Here is a 26,003-nt window from a genome sequence, read left to right as displayed (position 1 = left end):
GTCTACAGTCACTCCAGGCCTGGGTAAGTGGAGTTCTGAGGCAATTGAGTAATCTGAGAAAAAGTGAGCATATGAACCATGCCATTAAAGAGATTATCTTAATTAATATTGGGGAAAGATGTTTTTCTTTCTGCTTCTCACATCCAAAGATGATAATCAGGACGAGTGGCTTAGACAGTAAACTTTGATGTCAAGGACCCATTCTGGCAAACTTAGTTCTCTAGTTCCCAGTCGCCAACTGCACCTAAAGATAATTAATAGCATGATAAATATAAGTTGTGGAAGAGAGGATTGAAAGTGACCTCTTCCTTGGGCCCTTTCAAAGAGCATTGTCATAAAGAAGCTTTAATCAACCTTAGCAGGGCTATTAAAAAGTTTCACCTAGTAAAAGGCAGCTCTGCTCTTGGGCCTCTCATTGGATTCTCTCTGTGTGGGTGTGTTCATAAGAGCTGAGTGGGTGAGCAAGAGCGCATTGGGTACAATTTGTGTATTTGAGAAAGAAAACAGAAGCTCTCAATGAGGAGCAACATATGTTTCTGGGACAGCATCTGTGCAAAAAAACTACAGTCCCTAAATTGTACTAAAAGGGAAAACTTTCTCTTTTAAAGTCTTGGATTTCACACGTCATATTCTTGACACTTTTCTCTTTACAGTGCTCTTCCTTTCCCAATAGTGTCCTGACCAAAATGCCATTTGTCACCCTCGGGTCCAGGAAAATCAAGATAGGTTTCTGACAAAAGTCTGAAAAAAGCCTGACTAACCAGACAGACTGCTCACTGGAGGATCCCTGAGGCAAGCTGGGGCCCAAGAACCCAAGTGACTCTCCAGACGGGCCTGGAGGGCGGCTCCTGCGGCAACAGGAACGGAAATAACCTCCTTTCCAGGTGCAGGGCGAGGCAGAGCCAGAAGAAATTACGGGCGGGGCGCGGCCCGGGCAGGAAGGGTCCCAGGTGACACCCAGGGTTGTGGGGACTCAGAGCGTTCACACCCTCACCTAGTCTTCGGATTGAGAGCTCAAGCCACCAGGTGTCTGCGCATTTGGCCGACCTGCCCGCCGGCTCTAGGGCCCGGATCCCAGTGCGCGTGTCTGGCCGGAGCCGCGCCCCTTACCACGGGGAGGGTGGGCACTGGGGTCTCTCCACTGCGCTCCCAAGTCCCCAACCTCTCACAGCGTGGGGGCGTGGCAGTGGGCGGGTTCGGGGCGGAGCCCGGGCTGCAGGGCGGGGCTCGCGCCCGCGCCCCCGAATCCGCCGGTGCATTGCTCTCCAGTCTCGCGGCTGGTAGGTGGCTCGGTTTCCTCTCCGGCCCCATGGCAGTCCCTGGCTCCCCAGCGGAGTGCGGCTACATCCGCACTGTCCTCGGTCAGCAGATCCTGGGCCAACTGGACAGCTCCAGCTTGGCCTTGCCCTCCGAAGCCAAGCTGAAGCTGGCGGGGAGCAGCGGCCGCAGCGGCCAGGCGGCCAAGAGCCTGCGGATCCAGGAGCAGGTGCAGCAGACCTTGGCCCGGAAGGGCCGGAGCTTCGTTGGCAACGGTGAGTGGAGCCCTACTGTTCCCTGCACGCCCAGCGCCAGGGCCGCTCACCCTTTTCCCGGTTCCTCCCTCCCTCACATTGCCCTGTGGCTGGGACTGGCCACTTCCATGGGGTGCAGAACCTGGAGTCCTGCCCACCTGTTGCTGGAGGTTCTTTTATGTGACCCACTGGGGCTCCACACTCAGACTTGCTTAAGTGAGAAAAAGCATTCTTTTGCCATAACTTCTTACTCAGGCTTGGCCATATCTGTATTTTCTGGGTATATGAGATGCACATATATTTATGCCAAAGATTAAGTCAAAACCTCTATTTTGACCAGCCCCACCCATCACCCTTACCCCACGCCAGGCTGGCACAGGGGAACTTAATTTGGAGGCTCAAAGTATCGCTAAATAGAAATACTAAGCTACTCTATTCAGAATTTTGGTCTTTATGGCTCTTTTTTTCTTTGGAGAAAATGTTCTTCGATTTATTAGGCTGAGTTCATGACCCATAAATATTTTAAAAAGAAAACGTGAAAAAAAATATAAGACTTGGCACTCCTCAAACTTGTAAACTGAGTTGTAGTGCCTCGCCCAGGTACTCCCGGTCTCCACCCACTGTACCTACCTGGTGAGCGGTTGATCTAGGAAGTGGATAAACTAGCCAGGAGGCTATAGGCCACCATGGCGCAGGAAAGGGACTTTGGCCAGGCCCGCTACAGAAGCACTGCTACGGTTTTTTTTCCTTCCCCATCTGGCCTCTGTGCCATCGGCTCTCTTCCCAAAAAGAAGTAGATATTTAAATAGACTTTGTAAAAAAAAAAAATCAACTAAAAATGAACTGGTTATTGATAAGAGAGATGACAAAAGAAGAAGATGGCAGGCCAGTCGTGAAAATGACACAACGCAATGTATTATTTTAACCTCTTCATGAAAGGTTATCAAAGTGACACTGTATGTTTTTATAGTTGTGTGTTTATCATAAATTGTTCATTAGAAAAGTGAATATGCAAAAAAGTGAATATTCAATATAATAAGATAAAAGAAGTTGAGTAATTACTTGAACTAAAGGAATCAGATTGTTTTATGCAGCATTTACCTGTTTTGCTAAGTAGCCTGGACAAAAGCATGTCTGTTACTTGCCATTTTCTTCCCCATTAGGGAAAAGCAAATACTATCATATCAGACTATATATTTAAAGCACTAAAGAGTCAGAGAGTCTTTTCTGTTACCTATTTATGTGAAAAAACGTTAAAGGATTAGGCAGTCAACATTTATGTACTTAAAAGAGAAATAAATGGGATTTAATGGTAATAGCTGACATTGGGGGCCTGCTATATGTCAGGAATTGGATTGATGCTAGTTGTTAAATGATTTAGATTTTTAGAAAACTTAAGAGAGAAATTATCTTCATCTCCATTTTACAGATGAGGAAATTAACTAGTTAAGTAACATTCAAATTGCTGCAGACTTTTAAGTGGCAGAGCTGGTATTTAAACTCCAATTAAACATGTTGGCTATTAACACAAAGTGGGATTCATTAAACCAGTGGCATCCTGATGTTTAGTACTTGGCTGTTAACCAGAAGGTCAAGGGTTGGACCTACCCCTTATGCCTGGGAGATGGAGTTGGCAGTTTTCTTCGTAGAGATCTACAGACTTGAAAACCCTATGGGGCAGTTGTCCTGCAGGATTACTGTGAGAGTGGATTCAGCAGCAGTGAGAGGGGTTGGGTTTAGGTTCGTTTTGTGGAGTCTGTAGATTACTACTGATGGTATAATTTGTAATAGGTTAGTAACCAAAAGGCTGCAGGCCTCTGGTTGGTTGAATCTTGTGAGAGAAAGATAGTCAGGTGTTAGAATTTGTAGCCTCAGAAAGCTGATCATTTACTTACTCATTGCTGTCAAGTCAGAACCAACTTATAACTGACCCTCAAAAGGTTTTTCAGAGGCTCTGAATCACATGAGAAACTTCCAGTCTTTCACACTCAGAGCTGCTGTTGAGTTAGCAGTGCAACTCACTATACTCTTTAGGCTGTCGGAGCTCCATAGAAAGTGGATCACTATTAGTTGAAACCAACTACATTGATTTATGTGAGTGGCTCAAATTGCTTTTTCTAGGCTCCTAATGTAGACGTTGAAAGTTGAAACCCACTCAATGCTGTTGAAGAAAGGCCTCGTGATCTCATCTAAGATAAACCTTATGAGCAGTTCTACTCTGTTAACACATGATGCCATCCTGAGTGGCAGTCACCTCCATAACACGATTTTTGATTGTCATTGCTTAAATCTCTGTGGTATCTCTACTCGATCCTGCCGTGTCCTAATTCATTTCCTTTTAATATCACCCTACCTGTCTCCTCTATATTTCCTGAAAATCTAAGCTGACTATATTTTATCTAAACTCAAAAAGCTCTCAAGCTCACTACTGACCAGTGCTCTGAATCCTAGTGACTCCCCATTGGTTTCCAAGGCTGATAATCATAGTGAAAAGACTACTCACTTTTCTCCTGTGGAGTCGCTGGTAGAGTCAAGGCACTGGAGAGGCAAGGCCTTTAGCACTGCAGCTCTCTAGAGCCTACACTACCAAGGCTCCTTCGATTATCTAAGGTGTATGTTAACTAAAGATAAAATATTTAAGTATGATTGAGACTAGATGTCATAAACCAAAATAACTCAAGCCATTTGCCAGACCCTACACTTTGCACAGTACAGCTGCACTCCAAGGAAATTATAGGACTTTGGCCTTTTGAAAGCAAATCTGTGGCCCTTTCTTCTAAACTCTGCCAAAATAAGTTCATTCTTTATAGTTCAAATACTTTTAACTTTGAGGAATGAGCTTTTAAAAAATGCTTAAGCTTTTCCTAATGATTCCATTGAATTTCGTTTCCTGACTTTCCCCTCCTTAATTATTAAAAAAAACCCTTTTCACTAACACCTCTATAATCACTTCTCTCACACTCTTCTCTTCCCATCAGTCCCCACCCCACTTAACCTGACTTTATTTTCTTGTATGACGGTTAAGTTAGTACAATGGTCATGTGGGGTCTCTCTCCCCACATCAAAATGTAAGCTTGTGATAGTAACCTCATGGCAATTACATTAATGTCCCAATATTCAATATCTATCATGCTACTCAGCAAACGAGATCTGATGGCCTAGTGGATAAGGAGTTGCAGTCTATCCCGAAGGCAGACAGTAAGTATCCTTCAGCTGTTTGATGAGAAAAAGATGAGCTATTGCATGATTTGTTGTTGTTGTTGATTGCCATTGAGTTGAACATGACTCATAGCAACCCTATGAACAAAAGACCTGAAGCTTTTCTATAACTATCATCGTTTCTCAAAGTTCATAGAGTTTCCAGGGGCATGTTGTTTAGGGAGTGGAGGCCACTGTTGGAAGGTCAGCTATTAATTGGTTCAGACTCCAAGGCAATGACTTTGATTTCTTAACTTTGATGGTACCCAACACATACGAAGGACTCCAAAAAAAATTTTGCCGAGTGATAAAGTGAATAATTTCTACTCATATCTCAAAATGACTAGAAAAGTTGAAAATGCTTCTGGCTCTTAATTATAAGAAAAGTTCAGTTTTGTTTAGCCAAAGTTGAACAGAAGAGAATTTCTAGTAGTGAAATTTTAAGCATCACAAGTAGCCATGTGAAATAAATAAAAATATATTTACTCTGTAGTGCATCCCACCAAAGTATGCAAGCATAAGTAAGTGTCCTTGGGGATTGTGGGCTACCATGGGGTAGGGGACAGCTTGATGAGATTGGGAGGAAATAGAAGTAGTCATACTGATTCCACAAAGAACCTCTTTTCCATTTAATACTTAACATCAGTTGAGCTAAAGGTCATAATTTGTAATTGCCTTCACAATTCTTTAGTTGTTCTATTTCTGTCTTAAATGTATGACCTGAGATTAAAATTGAGGGAGCTCTATTGGCTTAGTGGTAAGGAGTGTAGTGCCAACCCAAAGGTACTTGGTTCAAATCTACCAGCAGTTCCATGGGAGATAGGTAAGCAGTCTCTTCTCATGCAGTTTATCCCTCTAAAAACCCACTGGAAGGTCAGCTATGAGTCAGTTCTGACTTGATGGCTTATAGATTAAGAAGGCCTTCATATAGAAAACAACTCAAGGAAGCAGGATGTCAAAAAGTGAGCCATACTGCAGCCATTTTATGCAAGTAGCCATTTTATGCTAGGTTCAAATGTGCAGGTGTTTAAAGGGAGCAAAAACAAGTTTAACCGTTCCTTGAACCCCAAGGCCAAGCAGGGATGTGCAGAATGGTATGACCCTCCCTAAAGACTCTGTTCTGATGGCCTTGCTTGCTAATTGGAAGCAATCTTGCAGGTGGGTGGGATCTCAAAACAAGTGTATTGTTAGCCCTGAGACTGAGCTGTTTTTCTGTACTCTGCAAAAGAATAGAACTTAGAATTTCTGGAATAAAAAAAAAAAATAATAATTTCTGGAATAAACCACTGCTACTGACTAAAAAAAAAAAGAAGGCCTTCATAGTTGAGAAGTTTCTTCCTCAATTCAGACTGAGTTCTGAAGATCAAATCTATAACACATCTATCATTTCTCTCTAAATAAATCTGAGATGGTTCTGGGATAATGGTTAGGACTAGACATTAGAGAATTCCCTCAGAATATAGAAGAAAGGAGCCTACATTGAACTTTTAGAAACTGGCTAAAGACTGTAGGACAACCAAGACCACTGCAGACATTCAATCTCATTCAGTCTATGCACCCATAGGCCCAGGGCCAAACTGGAACCAAACGAGCTGCTTCTTTCAGACAAGCACAGCGTACTTTAGATATTCTTTCTTATCCTGTGAAAAGGTCAGCAGGAAGGGCAACCAGACATTGGCTATTCAGTAAATGTAGAGAATGGTGCCATGGACACAATGAGAAGAACATTAGCCAGGTGCCTAATTTGTTGTACAATTTTTGCATGTTTAAAAGACAGTAGTAAACAACACTGCTGTAGAATCGATTTTGACCCCCAGTGATCCTAAACAACAGACTAGAAATCCTCACATGGTGTCCAAGGCTGTACATTTTGATGGGAGCAGACTGCCTCTTCTTTCTCCTTTGGAACAACTGCTTTGAACTGCCATCATTGTTTAGTGGCCTGATGCCTAATGCACTATACAGGCTCTTTTGCATATTATGTTATTGTTGTTAGACACTATTCAGTCCAACTCATCATGATTCATTGAATAGCAAATGTGAACCTTGCCCTATCATGTGCTATCCTCACAATTTTCCTTATGCTTGAGGCCAGTGCTGAAATTACTTTGTCAGTCCATCTTGTTAAGGGTCTTTATCTCTTTGTCTGACCCACCACCTCTCCCAGTATGATTTATTTTCCAAGCACTTGTCCACCCTGACGGTATGCTCAAAGTATGTGAGACAAAGTTTTACCACCTTTTAGGTTTGTTGTTGTTAGGTGCCATCGAATCAAGTACGACTCACAGCGACCCTGTGAACAAAAGATCTGAAACCAGTCCTGTCCTGCGCCATCCTCACACTTCCTGACACACAAGAGCCCGTTGCAGCACCTTGTCAATGCCCATCTTTGAGGGTCTTTCTCTCTTTTTCAGACCCTCCACTCTTCCCAACATCGTGTGCATCTCCAAAGAATAGAACCTTCTCCCAGTATGTCCAAAATATGTGAGGTGAAGCCTCATCATTCTTGCCTCCAAAGAGCACTCTGGCTGCACCATCTCCATTTCACATCTATTCTTTCTCTTGGCTGTCCATGGAATGTTCAGTGCTCTTCTCCAACACAACAGGTCAAAGGCATCAATTTTTTTTCTGTCATCCATATTTATTGTCCAGGTCTCTTATGCATAGCTAGTAATCAGAAAGACCATGGCCTGAATTAGATGCATCTTAGTTCTCAAACAGAAATCACTACTTCTCAATAATTTGGAAAGGTGCCTAACTGCAGATTTTCCCATTGCAATGTATCTCCTTACTTCCTGACAGCTCATATCAAGGGTGTTAATTGTGGATCCAATCAAGATGAAGCTGTTGACACTTTCAATCTCCTCTCCATTAAATCCTCCTTACTTTCAGCAAGCAAGGTTGTGTCATCTGCATAATGCAGGTTATCAGTGAGTCTTCCTCCAATCCTGATGCCACATTCCTCTTCATAGAGTCGAGCTTCTTGGTTAATTTGCTCAGCATATAGATTGAACAGGTATGGAGACAGAATACATCCCTGACACACTCCCTTCCCAATTCCAAACCATGCAGTGCTCCCCTGCTATGCACAACAGCCTCCTGATCCAGGTACAAGTTCCTTGTGAGCACAATAATCAGGTACTCTGGAATTCCCATTCTTCTCAATATCAGCCACAACTTGTCATGATAACATAGTCAAATGCCTTTGCATAGTAAATAAAGGACAAATAGTCTTCTGGTGTTCTTCACTTTCAGCCGGCATTAATCTGACATTAGCAGTGATATCCCTTGTGCCATGAACTCTTCTAAATCCCACTTGAACTTCTGGCAATTCCCTATATAAGTACTGTTCTAGACATTTTTGAATGATCTTCAGCAGTATTTTGCTAGCATGATACTCTTGAATAATTTCTACATTCAGCTGGATCACCCTTCTTTAGAAAAAGAACAAATATACACCTCTTCCAGTCCGTTTGCCAGACAGCTGTCCTCCAAATTTCCTGGCATAGACTGGTGAGTGCATCCAAGGCTGCATCTATTAATTGAAATAGGTCAATTGGTATCCCATCGATTGCTGGGGCTTTATTTTTTGTCAATGCCTTCAATGCAGCTTCCACTTCCTCTTTCATTACTGTTGGCTCCTGTTCATATTGTACTTCCTGAAATTTTTCAGTGTCAATCAATTCTTTCTGGTACAGTGACTTTGAGTATTCCCTTCATCTTCTTTTGATGTTTTCTGGGCCATTCAATACATTGCTCATAGCTTCTTTCAACACTGCAACCCAAGGCCTAAATTTGCTTTTCAGTTCTTTCAGCTTGAGAAATGCAGAGCGAGTTTTTCCTTTTTATTCTCCAATTCCAGCTTTCTGCACATTCCATTGTAATACTATGGTATATCCAATACTCTTTACCAGCCCCATAATTTAACACCATCAATTCTTCTTTGGTCTTCCTTATTCAGATATGTAAGAAGTAATTAAAAAGACCATAGATTGGATCAGGTGCACCTTAGTCATTAAAATGGTATCCTTGCCCTTTACCACTTTAGAGGAGTCCTTGGCAGCACCTATCTATAACATACTATGTCTTGATTTCTTGACTGCTGCTACTATGGGTGTTGATTGCAGATCCAAGTAAAATGAAACCATTGAAAAACATTTATTTTTAATTTGCCTGTTGGTCTAGTGGTGAAGATTTTTAGTATTTTGGTGTTGGGATGTAACTCATATTGAAGGGTATAGTCTTTGATCTTATTTTATGTGTTTAGATTATTTTATGTGTTGAGCTAGCTGTGGGGACCCATGAGAAATAACTGAAGTCTACAATCACACTATTTACAAGTAAATATGCCTAAATTCAGCCAAGCTTTATCAACAAAGATTTATGGTAAAATTAGTTCTAAATCAATATATAATCTTCTTTTCTATGTGTCTACAACATAGTACTCTGTCTGCAAATTCAGTGACTTGGTGAATCTACTGAATATCAACAGAGTATGTTCTTTGTGTCAGATACTACATCGGCTCTGCATTAAACACAGATTCTGCTTGCATTATAGCAAGAATTTGAAAGTCTGAAAAAGGAAGCTATAGGAGTGGAGTGGTGGTGGTGGTTGTTTATTACCTTCAAGTCGAGTACAACTCATAGCGACCCTATGAACAAAAGGCCTAAAGCCCCTCTACAACTATTGACATTTATCAAAGTTCATAGAGTTTCTGGAGGCGTGTTGTTTAGGAAGTGGATGGCTAACACATGAGATTTGGAAGTATCTGCTACTTTTGTTGTTATGTGTTGTTGAGTTGCCTGTGACTCTTAGTGGCCCTAAACCCTGTTCTAGCCTGTGCCAATTTCCCTTTGTCACACCTACCCCTATTTCCCCAATCAATGAATCCATCTCATTGAGGGTCCTCCTCTCCTGTGCTGTCCTTCCACCTTCCCAAGCATAATGTCCCTCTCTACTATGTTTGTTGTTGTTGTTGTTTAATGCTGTCGAGTCGTAGACGACTCATAGCGACCCTATGAATGAACAGCCTGAGCACTGTTCGTACATAGAGTTTCCAGAGGCAAGCCATTTTGGAATTGGATGCCGCTCCTGCTTCCAGCTCTACTATGTTTAGGTGAACAAAATTTTAGAAAGCTGCATGAAGGATTTTTTATCAGAAATTCAATAGAGTAGGGCAAAGGGACGTAGTTGGAAGAACAGTCGAAGAAATAAAAGAATAAACATTTCATAGTTAGAAGAGTTAGTTCAGAAAAACAAAGGGTAGAATGAATGGTGCTTCAACCCTAATGCTTAGGACAACTATTTGAGTAGGTCTTCCAATTAAGGAAAGTGTTTGAAATATTTTTATTCCAATGGTAGCTTCCTAGCAAGCGGAAACAGAGTCAACAGTCAATACAAAAGTGCAGGTCAGGAAGAGAGATAAGGCAGCAGACAACACTTACTGACTATAAAGCCTTAGCTTTCTGACACTCAAAAGGAAATCCACTTCGAAAGAATTTTATATTATTACCCTGTGGTAGAATTACTGGGGGTAGTTTGTATGTGTTGTTTAATTAAAGATTCCTTGAAAAAGCCTAGGAGGTCCATGATATGGTTGTAGTTGTAATTATTTCCATTTTCTCTCATGTCTCTAAAGTTGAAACAGATAAGCAATTGTTGAAAACAGTGCTTGTCTGGAAAGGGTCCTGTAGCAATACAAGAAATGCCAGGAAGAAATAACTCCAGTGCTTACCACTGGAGAATTCTGAATTGTTGAAATACCTGTATCTTTGAGATAGCAAATAATCTACTGAAAACTAATGTTGTTGATTTGTTGCTAAATATACGCCTGGGGTCTCTAACTCTTCTACATCTTTCTAATGCATTTGTGCAGGTGGATGATTTTTATTGTAAATTACTCAGTGGTTTGTGGTGTTCTTTTAAACTATGCTGAACATTTTACAATTGGCTGTGATGTCTTGTGCTAATAGTGGGGGATGGGCATGGGGCAAATTGTTTAGCAGCCTTGTGAAATGAACTTGTATAGCAGGGACATAAAAATTAAAATCTGTCTATAAAAGTCCCAGATAACACCCTTAAGAATTGCCAACATTAGCTATGAGAAAAACAATAAAAGCAAATATATTTATAATGCTCAATGTGAAAGTACTGCTATTTTATTATACAGTATCCCTCTAGAATGCCTAGTTAGGATAAAACTCAAGTTTAAAATAGTGAACAAAATGCTTTACAACACAATGAACAATATCATAGTGAAATTTATACCTTCCTTGGGAATTGGCCCATAAAAATTGAGGCATATCATTTATTCACGTGACGTCTTTAGCCAAGCTGCTTTGAATGTCTGCAGAGACAGTTCTGGAAAAATGACCAACTTTGGCTAAGGATTAGAAAAGGGCAGTTAATAGACAGAAAAATGTTGGTAGGTATTTTTCAACTGCTGTATGAATTCTTTGTGTGCCAAAAAGGAATCCCTGGAATGAAGCAGTTCTGGGAGTAAGGTGACTGGTGATCCGGAAAGAAGGAGGGTCTGGGAGGGGGGAAAAAGAGTTAGATTGTGGGGTGACAGACACTTGGACTACTCTAAGGTGTCATTGTTGTCATTGGATATAATGCACGTGTGTATAGAATATAACTCATGTTCCATTTTAGCAGATTGAGTACCTTAAGTACCAAAAAAGTATGTGTCTTGTTTTAGAAATTCATTTAATTAATTAGTGAAAGGTAGTGGCCTAGGTATAAAGAGCTGTGCTGTAAACCCAAAGACACACAGTTGGGATCTACCAGCTGTTCCACAGGAGAAAGATGGGCTTCTGTGAGATTTACTGCTTCTGCAAGCTCACTGGAAGGTCAGATATGAGTCTATTCTGACTATGTGGCATACAAAAATAATAAAAATGTTAAAATGGTAATCACACACACACACAAAAGAATACTTCAAACTGCTAAAATGGTAAGAAAACAAGTTTTATATTGTAGTAGAGATACTTCCAAATCAGTGGTTAAGTATGAAACTCCAAAGAGCCACAGTAAGTGATTGGGAAGTGCTTTGTTCTACATGCCACACATTAGATGCAGGAAATTACCTTAAAGGGGGGGAAAAAACCCCTACCCACTCTTGCTTTTAAAACTACATCATTAATGTTACCTATGCCCTGTGCTAGTGATTCTAGTCATAGAATTGACTCGTGATGTTCTAAGTGTTCATATTGCCTCATTCTCCTAAAGTGTTGTTTTTATTACTGGGTGGGGTTCATTCTCTTGTATTAAACTACAGATCTATTATTGAAATTTCCCCTTCTTCAAATAGTTTTATATTTATCCTAAAATAATTTTATTTCTGATCTAATACAGTTTGTTTCAGAACTTTAATTTCTCCTTTTTCTCTAAGAATCAAATTGTTCACAAATCAGTGATACTAATAAAATATAACAATTGCAGTGCTAACACCTCTGCATTTTGTAAATCAGACTTGACAAATATAGTCTATAATAAGGCATTTGGTTCCAACTAGGGTGACATTCAAGATTTTTAAATTGAACTATTCTGAGCTAAATGTTGGGTTCCCACTGTTTTGTGCATGTACACAAAAGTACAAAGACATAAAACCGCAGCCATAGAATTGATTCCAACTCCTAACAGCCTTGTAGGATAGAGATGAACTGCTGGTAAAGTTTCCAAGGCTCAAAATTGTCACAGAAGCAGATTTCTTCATCTTTCTCCCACATGGTAGCTGCTGGATTCTAACCACCATGCTTTTGGTTAGCAGGTGAACTCTTTAACCCCTTGGGCTTCTCCATATGAAGACATAAATACCATATATTTACCATGGGACAGTGAAAAGCAGTGATGAAAGTAGTAAAGGACAATAAGGAGAACATACAATCTGTTAAAGTAAGATACTCATTCCCTTGCTGTATTAGTATAAGAATAATAGAATTACAGGTCCTCCTGTAATTGCCATGTTTTGTAAAATAATGTTTTATCTTTTATGTGGTGCCACCAGCGATAATTCATACATAACATAAAAATAGTTGTAGGCTTCTTAAAGTATTGTTTTTTAAAAAAAAGAACTTGGAAATTCAATATGTAGATATGGATAAAATGTGTGTTTGGGAAAAATTTTTATTAAGTCTTTGAAAATACAACTCATTACTGAAAAAACCCCTATCTTTATATTCTTTTGAAAAATCATCTTTAAGCTTAACCATATAATCTAGCCAAAGCAATACAAACTGGAGTTTATGAATACCTTGATTTCCAGAAGAAAATGTTACCCATTAAACCTGTTGTGGTTCATTTGATTCCAACTTACTGTGACCCTATAGATAATAGTAGAACTGCCCTGTAAGGCTTTCAAAACTGTTGAGTCTTACTTACAAAAAACAAAACAGACTGTCAGTCCGTAGTTCTCTTGCCAAGCAGCTGATGAGTTCATATCACTGACATTTTGGTTAGCAACTGAGCTCTTTAAGCATGTGCCACCAGTGTTCCAAATTCTATCCCTTAAATATTTAACCTAACACCTGCATCCATTGAAGCTGTTGTTTGTTGTTGTTAGATGGCATCTAGTCGAGTACGACTCATGGCAAGCCTATGAACAACAGATCTGAACCCTGTCCTATCCTGTGCCGTCCTTACAGTCTGACACACTCAAGTCCGTTGCTGCGGTCATTGTGTCAGTCCATCTTGTTGAGGGTCTTCTCCTTTGCCTCCCCTTCACCTTTCCAAGTGTGATGTGCTTCTCCAAGAAATAACCTTTCCTAGAAACATATCCAAAGTATGTGAGATGAGGCTTCATCATCTTTACCTCCAAGGAGCACTTTGACTGCACCATCTCCCAGATATTCCTGTGTGTTCATTTGGTAATTCATGGGAAGTTCAGCGCTCTTCTCCAGTACCACAAGTTAAAGGCATCAGTTCTTCTGTCATCCTTATTCACCATTGTCCAGCTCTGAGATGTGTAGCAAGTGACTGAAAAGGCCATAGCCTGAATTAAGCACACCTTAGTTCTCAAACTGACATCATTGCTTCTCAATAATTTGAAGAGATTCCTAACTACAGACTTTCCCAGTGCAAGACGTCTCATAGTCCTGACTGCTGGTACCAAGTGTATTGATCATGAATTAAAGAAAGATGAAGTCGTTAATAGTAGTCTCAATCTTTTCTCCATCTCTCATAGCATTGCCAATCAGTTCAGTGGTGAGGATTTTTGCTTTCTTGATGTTGAGATACAATCCATATTGAAGGAGATAGAATAGAATCCAGTTGTTGCATATCAATTACTTTTCCTTTGGGGGAGGATGACAAATGGGAACTTTCTTAAGAGATAGTATGAACCACTTATTACAACAGCTGTTAAGTGCCTTCAGGCCAGTTTTGATCCACTGACCTTACACACAACATAATTCAATATTGCCAGGCCCTGTACCATCATCACAGACACTCTTGTTTGAACCCACTGTTACTTTTTTATCTTCTACTTCACCCAACATGCCCTTTTCCTGACATGTCCAAAGTATGTGAGATGAAATTTTGCTTTCCTCACATTTAAGGTACATTCTTGACTGTACATCTTCCAAGATAGATTTTTTCATTCTTCTGGTGGTCCAGAGTCCATTTACTATTCGTTCCTAATTCCATAATTCAAAGGCATCAGTTTTTCTGTAGTTTCCTTATTCATTGTCCAGCTTTCACAAGCATACAAGGTGATTGAAGATGCCATCATTTGCATCAGGGTGCACTTTAGTTCTCAAAATGAAATCTTTCCTCATTAATACTTTTAACTTTTTTTGCAGCATATATACTCACTACATTTGTTGTATTGTTGATTGTCTTCGAGTTGAGGACGACTCACAGCAACCTTGTGAACAAAAGGCCATTCACTACAAAACCAGATTTCTTTTTGCCTCTTCCATGGGCATTGATTTTGGATTCAAGTGAAATTAAATCCTTGACAACTTCATTGTTTTCTCTATTTATCATGATGTTTATTGGTTAGGAGGAGTTTTTGTTTTATGTTTAGGCGTAATCCATACTTAAATCTCTAGTCTGATCTTCATCAGTAAGTGCATCAGCCTCATTTACTCAAGTACGGCTATGTTTTGTTTCCAAAATTAGTAATGAAGATTCCTCCAATCATGATACAGTGTTCTTCATATAGCCAGTTTCTAATATGATTTGTTCAGCATACATAGTTAATAAGTATGCTGAAAAGATACAGATCTGATGCACACTTTTCCTGATTTTAAGTCATGCATTAATTTATTCTGTTTGAATGACTGACTTTTCATCTATGTATTGGTTATTCATAAGCACAATGAATTGTTTCTGAATATTCATTCCTTGCAGTGTTACCCATAATTTATTATGATTCACACATGAGAAATTCAAGGACTGCAGTCTTCAATATAGATTGAAGCTCAACATCAAGAAGACAAAGATTCTCATCACTGGTCCAGTTGGCAGCATCATGATAAATGGAGAAGAGATTGAGGTTGTTAACAATTTCAGCTTGCTTGGCTTCACAATCAACATTCTTGGCACCAGAAATCAGAAAATCAGAAGATGAATTGCACTAGGAAAAACTGCTGTCTGGGACCTCTTCAGAATACTGAAGAGGAACAATGTCAGTCTAGAGAGTAAGGTATGCCTGCTCCAGGCCATGGTCTTTTGCAGTTACTTGCTATGCATCGGAGAGCTGGATTATGACTAAAGATGAGAGAAGAATCATCAATGCCTTTGAATTGTGGTGCTGGAGAAGAGTCTTGAACATACCATGGACCATCAGAAGAACAAATAAGTCTATCTTGGAGAGGGTGAGACCAAGTTTCTCCTTGGAGGCAAGGATTTTGAAGCTCCATCTCACATACTTTGGGCATGTGTCTAGGAGGGAGCAGTCCTTGGAGAAGGACATTATGCTTGGAAGGTTGGAGAGACAGTGCAGGAGAGGAAGACCTCAGACGAGATGAATTGACATGGTAACTAGGGTGGTAGGATTAGATGTGTTTGAGTCAGTGAAACTGGCAAGGATAGGGCAGGCTTCAGAGCTGTTTTACATAGGATCAGTGTTAACAGGTTACTCGATGGCACAAAACAACACAAGTTCCTTTTACATGGTTGATAAAACACTCGTAAACATCATTTTCATAGTATATTTTTAGGAAAAAAATCTGTCTGGAATTAACAATGATGTCCCTTTTTTATGTCTCCTTCTCAATCTGACTTGAATTTTAGTTAGTTCCCTGTCAGTGTACTGTTACTACTGGTTTTGAATTATCTTCAGTGACATTTTACTTACATGTGGTGTTAATTCTATTATTCGATAATTATACATGACCTAATAACCTAATATTCTGCTATCATCTTCCTTTGGGATATTCTCCCAGTTGCTTGGCCAAATACCTTTTTTGTCCAAATTTCTTGATTTGAATGTGTGTTTCTAGTGTTACAACTATTTACTTAAAAACCTCAGTTGTTGTTGGTAGGTTCCATCAGGTGCTATCATTTCTAGTGACCCTGTAAACAATGAGGAGCTCTGGTGACTTAGTGATGAGTTGCACTGCCCACCGAAAGGCAGGCAGCTCAGTAGAAAGACAAGCATCTCCTCTTGTGCCATTTACTGCCTCTACAACCTGCTGTAGTGTCAGCTCTTAGTTGGTTCCAACTCAACAGTATACAACAGCAATAAGCAATGGATCTGAATCTTGCCCCATACTGTGCCATCATCATCATCTCCGTTATACTTAAGGCCATTACCATTCTGCCAATTTTTGCTAATGCTTTCAGTGTAGTATGAATTTCTTCCCTATAGGTACTGCAATGGGAACGTGTGCAGTCAGGGACCTCTCAAAATTATTGAAGAGCAATAATGTCAGTTTGAGGACTAAGGGGTTTCTGATTCAGGCTCTTGCTGTGTATCTAAAGGCTGGACAATGAATAGTAATGACAGAAGAATTGATAGCTTTCAGCTGTGGTGTTGAAGAGTACTGAAGGATTGTATGGATTGCCAAAAGAACAAACAAAAGTATCTTGAAGAAGATGCATCCAGAATGCTTTTGGAGGCAAAGATGATTAAACTTCATCTCACGTTCTTTCAACAATTATTAGGAGTGGCGATTCTTGAAGAAAGATATCGTGCTTGGAAAGGTGGAAGTTTGGCAAAGAGAGAAAGACCATCATCAACCAGATGGATTTACACAGTGATTGCAGCAATGGGATCTAGGATGTCAGGAGATTGTGAGGCTGGCACAGGCTAGGACAGGGTTTAGATCTGTTGCTCATAAGGTCACTATGAGTCTTACTCAACTTGACGGTACCTAACAACAACAACAACTTCCTGACATAGTTGAATGCCAGCCAGTTCTTTTTGGTACAGTGATTCTAAGTATTCCTTTAATCTTCTTGTGGTGCTTTCTAAAGTCATTATTTTGCCTGTACAGACACACAAAACAACACTACCACAAAACTTGAGAGTCATCAAATCTGTTCCTACTCATAGCAACCCTGTACAACAGAGTAGAAGTGTTCTCCCACAGAGTTTCTGAGGTTGTACATCTTTAGAGAAGGTGACTTCCTTATCTCCCTCTCAGAGAGCAGCTAGTGAATTCACACCACCAACATGCTTCTAAGCAACCCTTAATCCTTCCTGCCCTACTACCAGGGCTCCTTCTATCTTGACCTTTTATCTTGAAGCCTTCAGAATTGCAATTTGAGGCTTGAATGTTTTCCTCAGCTCTTTCAACTTGAGAAATTCTGAGTTCGTTCTTCCTTTCTGGTTTTCTATCTCTAGAACTATACATATTTCATTATAATGCTTTATCTTTTATTCTCAAAGTACTCTTTGAAGTCATCTGTTCAACTTTTTTAAATTTTCATTCATATCTTCCATTGCTGTAGTTACTCCTATTCTGATAACCATTTCAGACTTTATTTCCTTTTTTAATAACCTCTTTCTTCTTGTCTGATGTCCTTGATGTTATCCCACAATTTAATCTAGTTTGAAGTCATTTGTGTTCAATATATCAAAAACAAACATACTCAAGATCATACTTTTTCTCACGTGGAATTGTTTTCATTTTCCTCAGTCTTATCTTGAGCTTGCATGTGAGCAGTTGCTGCTCTATTCCAGTCAGCTTCTCCATTTCTTCCCACAAATAGAGTAAATTTGATTCCTCTGTGCATTGCATCTAGCTAGGCCCACCCACAAATATAGTCACTGTTGGAAAAAAAGATATTTTCAAGGAATAAATTGTTGGACTTGCAAAAATCTATCCTGTGATCTCTTTGGCATTGGTTCTTTCACCAGCATTGTATTTCTCAATTACTTTAGATACACATATTTTCCACGTGTCTATGCTTAGGGAGCTCTGGTGGTCTCGTGGTAGGAATTTGCACTGCAATCCTGAAGGCATGCAGTTAGAATCCACCAGCTGCTCTGTGGGAGAAGGATGAGCAATCTCCTCTCATGAGAGATTACTGCCTCTGAAAGCTGCTGGAGGGTCAGCTCTCTGTCAGTTGGTTCTGACTTGATGGCACACAACAACAACATCTATACTTGGATATACAATCAACACCCATGGAACCAGTAGACAAGAAATAAAAACATATATTGCATTGGAGAAATCTATCAAGAACTTCTTTTAACATGTTGCCACAAATGACGGTAATACATTTTTTTAAAAAAGTATTTTTAAGCACAGTCAATTAAAAAGTGTGCAGCAACGTGTTAAATACTAATGAGCAAGGATGTAATTTTAAAGACTAAGGTGCACCTGACCCACTCAGTGGTATTTTCAGTTGCTTCCAATGCATCTGAACACTAGAAAATAATTGAGGAAGACCACCAAAGATAAGTTGATACTTTTGAACTGTGGTGTTAGCAAAAAATATTGAATTGCCAAAATAATAAATCTGTCTCAGAAGTACATCAGAGTCGTCTTTAGAGCCAAGTATGGTGAAATTCCATCTCACATACTTTGAGCATATTGTCAGGAGAGGCAAGACCTGACAACAAAGGGGAAAAGACATTATGTTGGGTGGAGAGTCAGAGAATAAAAAAAGTACCCTTCATGAGATGGAATGACAGGGACTATAAAGATGGGCATAATCAGTGAGCTCTGGTGGCCTAGTGGCAAGAATCCCTGCAATCCCAGAGGCACATGATTCAAATCCACCAGACACTCTGCTGGAGAAGGAGGGGAAATCTCTTCCTGTATCAGTCAGATCCGATTTGACAGTACACACACACACACACACACACACACACACACAAATAGTAAAATAAAATACCTTTAAAAATGGCATAATTATGTCAAAGATTTTTGAGTCTAGCACAGGATAGGACAGGGTTTGGATGTGTTGTTCATAGGGTTGCTATGACTTCTGATTGACTTGATGGCATCTAACAACAAGAATCTATTCTTTTTTGTTTCTAACTTTGTATGCCAATCATCAGTAATTATCAGTGCATCTTGATTGCCTGTTTGATCAATTTCAGACTACCGAAGTTGGTAAAAATCTTTAATTTCTTTATCCTTGGCATTTCAGGTTTGAGCATAAATTTAAATAACAGCCATATTAACTGGTCTTCTGTGTGGGCATAAACATATTATCCTGTCACTTAAAGCATTGTACTTCAAGATCTCAAAATGTTCCTTTTGATGATCATTTCTCTTTAATTTGTCATTCCTGGCATAGTCACTCACTCACTCATTGCTGGTGAGTCAGATTCCCCTTATAGCTGGCCCTGCATTGGGTTCGTGAGGCTGTAAGCTACACAGATTGCCCATCTTTCTCTTGCATAGCTGCTGGTAGATTTGAGCAACTAGAGAGATTTTGTCTTTGAGTTATCATCACAACTTTAGACTACTTGTTTGATGCAAAATGGACACTACTTAGTCCTTTTTAGCTCACTTCAGCTTACATTACAGTTGTTAGGTATCTCGAGTTAAGTATGACTCATAGCAACCCAGTGAAAAACAGATCCTCATTCTGTGCTGTCCTCACCATCTCTGACACGTTTGAGCCTATTGTTGCAGTCACTGTATCAATCATACTGTTGAGGGTCTTCCTCTCATTAGCTGACCCTCCACCTTCCCCAACATGATGGCTCTCTACAAGGAACATCCTCTTCTAACAATTAATACAACAAAAGTATTACCTCCTTTGGCTCCAAGGAGCACTCTGGATGCACCTTATCCAAGACATTTCTGTTTCTTCTTTTGGTAGTCTATGGACTATCTCTTGTCCAGCACCACAGCTCAAAGACATCTGTTTTTCCTCTGTCATTTTTATTCATTGTCTAGCACTTAGCAGCATAGCAGGTAATATAAGACTATGGCCTGAGTAAGACACACCTTAGCCCTCAAATTGATATTATTTCTCCTCAGTAATTTGGAGAGGTCCCTGACTACACACTTTCCCAGTGCATTGTGTCTCCTGATCTCCTATTAGTCCCAAGTGTCCTGGTTATGGATCCACATAAGATGAAGTCAATGACAATTTCAGTCTTTTCTCCCGTCTATCATGATGGTGCCTATAGGTCAAGTGTTGAAAATTTTTGCTTTTGTGACATTGAGATACAATCCATATTGAAGGCTGTATTCTTTGATCTGCTGCAAGTACTTCAAGTCTTCCTCACTTTCAGCAAACAATGTTGTGTTATCTGCATAATATAGGTTGATGAGTCTTCTTCCTCTGATCTTGATACCACATTTTTCTTTATTTTTTCCTTTTTTTTTTTTTGAGAGTCTAGCTTCTCAAATAGTTTGATCACCATACAGATTGAGTAGGTATGGAGAAAGAATACATCCTTGATGCAAAAATTTCTCTGTTCACACAGCAGCCTCTTTGTCTAGGTATAGGTTTCGAATGAGCACAATTAAGTGTTCTGGGATTCCCATTCTTTTCTATGTTAGCCATAATTTGTTATAATTCACACAGTCTTATACCTTTGCAGAGTCAAGAAAGCATATATATTCATTTGATATTCTTTGCTTTCAGCCAGGATCTATCTTATATCAGCAAAGATATCCCGGGTGCCATGGCCTCTTCTAAATCCAGTTTGAACTTCTGGCAGTTCCTTGTCATTTGTTCTAGCCACTTTTAAAATGACCTTCAGTAACATTTTGCTTGCATGGGACATTAATGATTTTGTTACTGGGCTCTATGAGGAGGAATGTGGGGTCAAGATTGGTGGAAGATCTATCAACAATCTGCGATATACAGATGACACAGTCCTGCTTGCTGAAACTGAGGAGGACGTGAAGCGCTTGCTGCAGAGGGTCAAGGACAGCAGCCTCCAATATGGATTGAGGCTCAATGTCAAGAAGACAAAGATTCTCAGCACTGGGCCAATTGGCAGCATCAGGATGGATGGTGAAGAGATTGAGATTGTTCACAGCTTTAGTCTGCTTGACTCCACAGTCAACACTCTTGGCACCAGTAGCCAGGAAATAAAAAGGTGTATTGCCATGGGAAAGTCTGCTGTTAGGGACCTCTCCAAAGTACTAAAGAGGACTGGTGTCTCTCTGGAGACTAAGGTGCATCTGATACAGGCCATGGTCTTTGCAATCACTTGGTATGCATCAGAGAGCTGGACAGTGACTTAGGAGGATAGAAGGAGAATTGATGCCTTTGAGCTGTGGTGCTGGAGAAGAGTATTGAAGGTACTATGAACTGCTAAGAAAATGAACAGATTCATCCTGGAAAGGGTCAAACCGGGCTGCTCCTTGGAGGCAAGGATTCTGAGGCTCCATCTAAGATACTTTGGACATATTGTAAGGAGGGACTGGTCCTTGGAGAGGGACATCATGCTTGGTAGGGAGGGTGGAGGGACAGCGCAGGAGGGGAAGGCCCTCTATGAGGTGGATTGATTCAGCAACTGGGGCAATTGGGATGGGTGTATTGGAGATGGTGTTGTTGGCACAGGACAGAGTTTAGGGCTGTTGTACATAGGGTCGCTATGAGTCACAAGTGACTTGACACCACATAACAACACCAACATTGGGTCACTTTTCTTGGGAAGGGAATATATATGGATCTCTTCCAGTCAGTTGGCTGGGCAGCTGTTCTTCAGATTTCTTGGCATAGACTGGACTGGTGATCACATCTAGAACTGCATCTATTTGTTGAAATATATCAATTGGTATCCCAGCAATTACTGGGGCCTTACCCTTTTCCACTACTTTCATTGCTTCTTGAACTTTTTCCTTTGTTAACATTGGCTCTTGATCATATGGTACTTCCTCAGATATTTTGGTGTTGGCCAGTTCTCATTGTTACTGTGATTTTGTGTATTTCTTCCATAGTGTTAAGGATTTATTATTAAAAATAGCTTCCCTAGCCTTTGACTGACTCTGACATGCAGATGGGTAGGAATGTGCACAGAGGGCACACTAGCCTGTCCATAAAGAGACTGGCTACAAATTTAGCAAATATAGCAACAGAATGGAAGAGTCTTCCCCATTGTTGTTGTTGTTATGTGCCGTCGAGTCGCCTGCGACTCATAGCGACCCTATGTACAACAGCCCTAAACTCCGCTCTGTCCTGTGTCAATCGCACTGTCTCTGACACTCCCATCCCAATTATCCCAGTCACTGAATCAATCCACCTCATAGAGGGCCTTCCTCTCCTGCGCCGTCCCTCCACCCTCCCAAGCATGATGTCCCTCTCCAAGGACCGGTCTCTCCTCCCCATTAGCAAAGACAAAACAAGAAATCTATGCCCTTTGGGGCCAGAGAGCCATGCTTCAACTAGATGAGGGCCTAAGGGGGCAGCCGCCTGAGCAGAGAACTAGAGACCTAACATGAGACATAGCAGGCCTTGGGACTGCTACCCCATGGAACCAGAACCTTTGCCCAGGTTTGTTGGACAGCTGGGGAGAGGTATAGCTATAATTGGCAGGACTGACATAAAACCATGAGACTGAAGGCTAAGGTGCCTGTGAGCACAGGCCAGCATGAACCTGATATGTGAATTTATCTTGCTACTAACCTGAATTAAACCTTTTTGACTTCTCTAATATGGTTCTGTGTGATCTTTGAGCTCTCAAAACAAATTTTGAACCCAGTAAAGCAGAAAGATTGGTCTTGAGAGGAGTATAAAGAGGTTCAGGAGTGTAAAGGACATGTCTGACTTTTGAGAATTAGTTCTGTGTTGTTGATAGGGACAGTTCCACTTTGTGAAGTTGGCAGAGGTCAGATTTGGCCATCACTATATGGCCCCTTGCTCTTTTACACCCACTGTCTTCTTTCAATGTTTTCTGGATCATTCAAGATTTGCAAGGAAACACTGCATGGTTCATATTTGGGAAGGGTGTACACGGGGTTGTGTCCTATCTCCATACCTTTTCAATTGTATGCAGAGCAGATCATCCAGGAGGCTGGGCTCTATGAAGAGGATTGAGGAATCAGGATTGAAGGAAGACTCATCAACAATCTGTGTTATGCAGATGACACAACTCTGCTTGCTGAAACTTGGGAGGACCTGAAGCACTTGCTGCAGAAGGTCAAAGACTGCAGCCTTCAATATGGATTGAATCTCAACATCAAGAAAACAAAGATTCTCACCACTGGGCTGATTGGAAGCATCATAAAAGATGGTAAAGACATTGAGATTGTTAACAGCTTTAGTTTGCTTGGCTCCCCAATCAACACCCTTGGTGCCAGCAGCCAGGAAATCAAAAGACGGATTGCATTGGGGAAAGTCTGTAGACAGGGACCTCTCCAGAGTACTGAAAAACAATGATGTCAATCTGGAGACTTAAGGTGTGGTGCTCTGATCCAGGCCATCGTCTTTGCAATAAATTGTTATGCATCAGAGAGGTGGACAGTGAATAGGGATGATAGAAAGGGAATGGATGCCTTTGATCTGTGGTGCTGGAGAAGAGTATTGAATATACCATGGACTGTCAGAAGAACAGGTTCATCCTGGAGAGCGTGAAACCAGGCTGCTCCTTGAGGCCAAGGATTCTGAGGCTTTAGCTGACATACTCTGGGCATGTTGCAAGGAGAAACTAGTCCTTGGAGAGGGACATCATGCTTAGGAGGGTAGAAGGACAGCGCAAGAGAGGAAGAACCTTGATGAGATGGATTGGTGCAGTGACTGAGTAATGAGGGTGGGTGTGTCAAAGACAGTAAGGTTGACACAGGATAAAGCAAATCTCAGAGCTGTTGTACATAGGGTTGCTATGAGTCACAAGTGACTCAATGGCACTTAACAGTAAGAGTCTCCTAGTTTTGCAACTTGAGACTGTATTTGTTTTTCATTTCTTTTCAGCTTGAGAAATGCTGAGTGAGTTCTTCCCTTTTTATTCTCCAATTCCAGGTTTCTGCACTTTCTGTTTTAATACTTGGCTTTGTCTTCTCAAGCTGCCCTTTGAAATCTTCTGTTAAGCACTTTAGCTTCAGTATCTCAAGTAGTTTAACTTCACTATCTCTTCCCTATCTCTTCCCTTTGTTTTGCTTCTCAACATGCTGACTTCAGTGGCTGACTGTGGAACAGACCATCAATCACTCATGTGCAAGTTGAAACTGAGGCTGAAGAAAATTAAGACAAATACACAAGAAACAAAACATGATCTCTATTCTACCTGTATTTATAAATCATCTTAAGAACAGTTTGAAGCATTGAACACCAAGGATTGAAGACTAAATGAGATGTGGGGTGACATCAAGAATATCATCCATAAAAAGAGCAAAGGGTCAGTACAAAAGATGAGGAGAAAGAAAAAACAAAATGGATGTTAGAAGCAACTTGGGAAATTGCATTTAGTGCATTAACTTATATGTTGTTGTTTGTTGTTGTTATGTGCCATTGAGTCGTTTGCGACTCATAGCGACCCTATGTACAATAGCCCTTAACCCTGTTCTATCCTGTGCCAATTGCATTGCCTCTGACACACCCATCCCAATTACCCCAGTCACTGAATCAATCCACCTCATAGAGGGTCTTCCCCTCCTGCACCATCCCTCTACCCTACCAAGCATGATGTCCCTCTCTAAGGACCTGTCTCTCCTTACAACATGTCCAAAATATGTCAGACAAAGCCCCAGAATCCTTGCCTCCAAGAAGCAGCCTGGTTTAACCCTCTCTAGGATGGATCTGTTTGTTTTCTTGGCAGTTCATGGTACATTCAATACTCTTCTCTAGCACCACAACTCAAAGGTGTCAATTCTCCTTCCATCCTCCCTAGTCATTGTCCAACTATCTGATACATAACAAGTGATTGCAAAGGCCATGGCCTGTAGCAGACGCACCTTAGTCTCCAGAGAGACACCGTCGCTCTTCAGTACTTTAGAGAGGTCCCTAACAGCAGACTTTCCCATCGCAATACGTTTTTTTTTATTTCCTGGCTACTGGTGCCAAGAGTGTTGACCGTGGAGCCGAGCAAACTGAAGCTGTGGACAATCTCAATCTCTTCGCCATCCATCCTGATGCTGCCTACATTTTTAGGGGAGGTCTTTCCCCCAATACCGTGTTTCCAAAGTGGCAAAAAAAAAAAATAAAATAGAGTATACTTGAATATTTTTCTTCCATCCCAAGACAAAAGCACATATGTAACAATATCATCACATTTGACTCTACTGTACTGATCTCCAGAACAGATGTCAACCAAATGGATTTAATGCAATCAGACTTTGTTTAACTGGAATATTTTTTTATATATACCAAAATAAGACAAATTAACAATTAACTTGTAATTGTTAATACAGGATTAAACCAGAATTAATAGTGTAGGTGACTCTTGATGTCACGGAGCTAAACATCTATTTGGAAGATGAGAGAGCCTCCTGTACTTTTCTCTAGTCCATTCTCCATCTAGCTACTCAAGTGCACTTTCTAAAATCTCCTTATCTTTTCGCTATTTAAATTCCTTCTGTTTCTGTGTTATCTACTGGAGTAAAATCTTCATTCAACTTAGCATTCCAAGTTCTTCATGATCTGCAACTTCTCAAACTCCATCATTATCAGCCCATTCTCCACCAAACTGACAGGTGGAATTTATCTTACTTGGTATTCCTCCCCCTCTCTTCTACATTCCTGTCTGTCTTCTCTCTGCCTGGTTAACTCTTACCCTCCTTTGAAACTCAGTGCTGTTTTTCATCCTTTTCTAAGGAGCTTTCCCCCACCCCTCTTCTCATGTGTGCAGTCTTGAAAGGAATAAAATAATATGATAACTGTGAGTCACAAAAGATCTTTTAACAGGAGGGAAAAATGATAACTACAGTAGTTGTAAGAAAATACACTTAACAGAGGTATCAAAGGTGAGTTTAATGGAGAAGGCACAG

The 26,003-nt window shown here is 40.5% G+C and overlaps 1 protein-coding gene across 1 annotated transcript in view; it reads left to right on the top strand.

Moving 5' to 3' along the window:
• The first annotated feature begins 1,204 nt into the window (after positions 1–1,204).
• The window catches only part of PKP2 (plakophilin 2), a 126,095-nt gene continuing 101,296 nt past the window's right edge, over positions 1,205–26,003 (top strand). Inside the window, exon 1 of the mRNA XM_006902184.1 lies at positions 1,205–1,532. Within this exon, the coding sequence (XP_006902246.1) occupies positions 1,310–1,532 (223 nt within the window). The 5' untranslated portion in view covers positions 1,205–1,309. The remainder of the gene's footprint in view (positions 1,533–26,003) is intronic.

Source organism: Elephantulus edwardii, unplaced genomic scaffold (assembly GCF_000299155.1).
Source record: "Elephantulus edwardii isolate Elephantulus edwardi_28Jun2011 unplaced genomic scaffold, EleEdw1.0 scaffold00377, whole genome shotgun sequence".
Lineage (NCBI taxonomy): Eukaryota > Metazoa > Chordata > Mammalia > Macroscelidea > Macroscelididae > Elephantulus > Elephantulus edwardii.
This window is presented reverse-complemented; position numbering and strand designations above follow the sequence as displayed.